Source organism: Oryzias melastigma, linkage group LG1 (genome assembly GCF_002922805.2).
Source record: "Oryzias melastigma strain HK-1 linkage group LG1, ASM292280v2, whole genome shotgun sequence".
Taxonomy (NCBI): Eukaryota; Metazoa; Chordata; class Actinopteri; order Beloniformes; family Adrianichthyidae; genus Oryzias; species Oryzias melastigma.
The window spans coordinates 32623569-32625858 of record NC_050512.1 but is presented as its reverse complement, the minus strand read 5'-3'; the positions used below and the strand labels follow the sequence as shown (position 1 = coordinate 32625858).

Here is a 2290-nt window from a genome sequence, read left to right as displayed (position 1 = left end):
TATATATATATATATATGCCCTCTTTTGATTAGTCTACCATTTACCATCTACAAATATATTTTCCTGTTTTTGAATTAAACAGAAATTTCTCTGAGGATAATTAGTCCTGGAAATGCACCTCGTTTGTATTCCGTTACATTTTGACCCGGTGGGTGAGATTACCCTAACACTTTCACACCGGAGCGTTTGTCAATGAAACCTAAATACCACGCCCACATGGACCAACGTAAAGTTCTCAACCGTCTGCTGATGAACGGAGGTCCAGAAGAAGGTCGACGGTGGAGCTGAAGCTCGTAGTCCTTTGGTTAAAGTTAAAGTCTCATTAGTTGTCACATTTTCTAGATGTGTGAAAGTTGTTTTCTGCATTTGACCCCTCCCCTCTGGGGGAGTGGTGAGCTGCAGACACAGCCGTGCTCCAGTCCCTGATTGGTCAAAGTGACCTCACCTTCAGTGAGGGCAGGTTTAGCATGTAGAACCCAAACAGACTTAAGTCTTAGCGTCGTGTGAACATGAGGTTTGAACGTGGAAACGTGGACTTACGCACGTCTATGTGGACTTACGCACGTCTACGTGGACTTACACACGTCTATGTGGACTTACACACGTCTATGTGGACTTACGCACGTCTACGTGGACTTACGCACATCTACGTGGACGTACGCACGTCTACGTGGACTTACGCACGTCTACGTGGACTTACGCACGTCTACGTAGACGTACGCACGTCTACGTGGACTTAGACACGTCTATGTGGACTTACGCACGTCTACGTGGACTTACACACGTCTATGTGGACTTACGCATGTCTACGTGGACTTACGCATGTCTACGTGGACTTACACACGTCTATGTGGACTTACGCACGTCTACGTGGACTTAGACACGTCTATGTGGACTTACGCACGTCTACGTGGACTTACGCAGGTCTACGTGGACTTACGCACGTCTACGTGGACTTACGCACGTCTACGTGGACTTACGCACGTCTACGTGGACTTTTCACTGGAAGTGGTTCCTTGAACGCACCTGTGGTGAACGCAGCTTCAGAAAGCCTAAAGAACCGTGTCGTCATTCCCTCATAGAGAGGATGGTTCTGAATGGACCAGGTCTCAGCAGGATGGTACATGAAGAACCATGGAGATGTTAGAACCTGGAACATACCGGACTCTCTGGCAGAAAGAAAGTCAAACACACTCAGATACACTGATCACCAAAGTAAAAGCTCTAGGAACTGCTGGGCTGCAGGTCTTTGGACCGGATCTCCTCATCTAGTCCAACCCTGACCTGTTCTTCACTTGGACAGATGCAGTGAGAACAGGAAGCCATGCAGATACACGAGGAAACCTTCAGGACTCAGACATGCGTGTTGGTAGAATCGGGACAGAACCGTCTGCTCTGAGAGCTGAAGCTGGACCGCCTGTCGGACTCTTGTCTTCCAGTCGGCTACACCATGAACGACCTGATCTTCCAGTGGCAGGAGAACGGGCCGGTCCAGGTGGCCGAGGGTCTGACCCTCCCCCAGTTCATTCTGAAGGACGAGTCGGACCTGCGGTACTGCACCAAGCACTACAACACCGGTAACACAGACACAAACCAACACACAAAGAACAGACGGTCTGAGCGTTTATTCCATGTTTGAAGTTTCAGGTGTTCATCAGATTATGGAGATTAATCTGATTATCCAGGTTAACCAGATGATGCAGATTAATCTGAAAAGAGAGATTAACCAGATTATTCATGTTAACTCAGTTCTCTGTTAACCGTATTACCAGCATCATCCAGGTTAACAAGAATAACCAGGTTAACTAGATAACAAGGGAAACACATAATCCAGATTATCCAGATTATCCAAGATAACAGATTATTTTTGAAAGATGTCAATTTTTTTTCATAAGAAAATATTGTAGATTTTTTAACATCTTTTTTCATCAGCTGGACAAAAGTCTCATTTGTTTTGAAAGTGTTCACGCTAAGGAAAAGGAAGTTGGCTTTCAAATTAAAAGCGCCGTGTTGTCTTCAGTCAGTCCTGTATCCTCTGACTCCAGAACAAACGCTGCTCCGTCTGTCGCTCAGGTAAATTCACCTGCATCGAGGTGCGCTTCCACCTGGAGCGGCAGATGGGCTACTACCTGATCCAGATGTACATCCCCTCCCTCCTCATCGTCATCCTGTCCTGGGTCTCCTTCTGGATCAACATGGACGCCGCGCCCGCCAGGGTGGCGCTGGGCATCACCACCGTGCTCACCATGACCACGCAGAGCTCGGGCTCCAGGACATCACTGCCCAAGG

General features: G+C 47.7%; 1 protein-coding gene across 2 annotated transcripts in view; it reads left to right on the top strand.

Annotated features, from left to right (window-relative positions):
• Positions 1-2290, top strand: part of glra3 (glycine receptor, alpha 3) — a 34024-nt gene that overhangs the window by 20937 nt on the left and 10797 nt on the right. For both annotated transcript variants that reach the window (XM_024290123.2, XM_024290121.2), the window contains exons 6-7: positions 1441-1578; positions 2075-2287. In XM_024290123.2, the coding sequence (XP_024145891.1) occupies positions 1441-1578; positions 2075-2287 (351 nt within the window). The remainder of the gene's footprint in view (positions 1-1440; positions 1579-2074; positions 2288-2290) is intronic.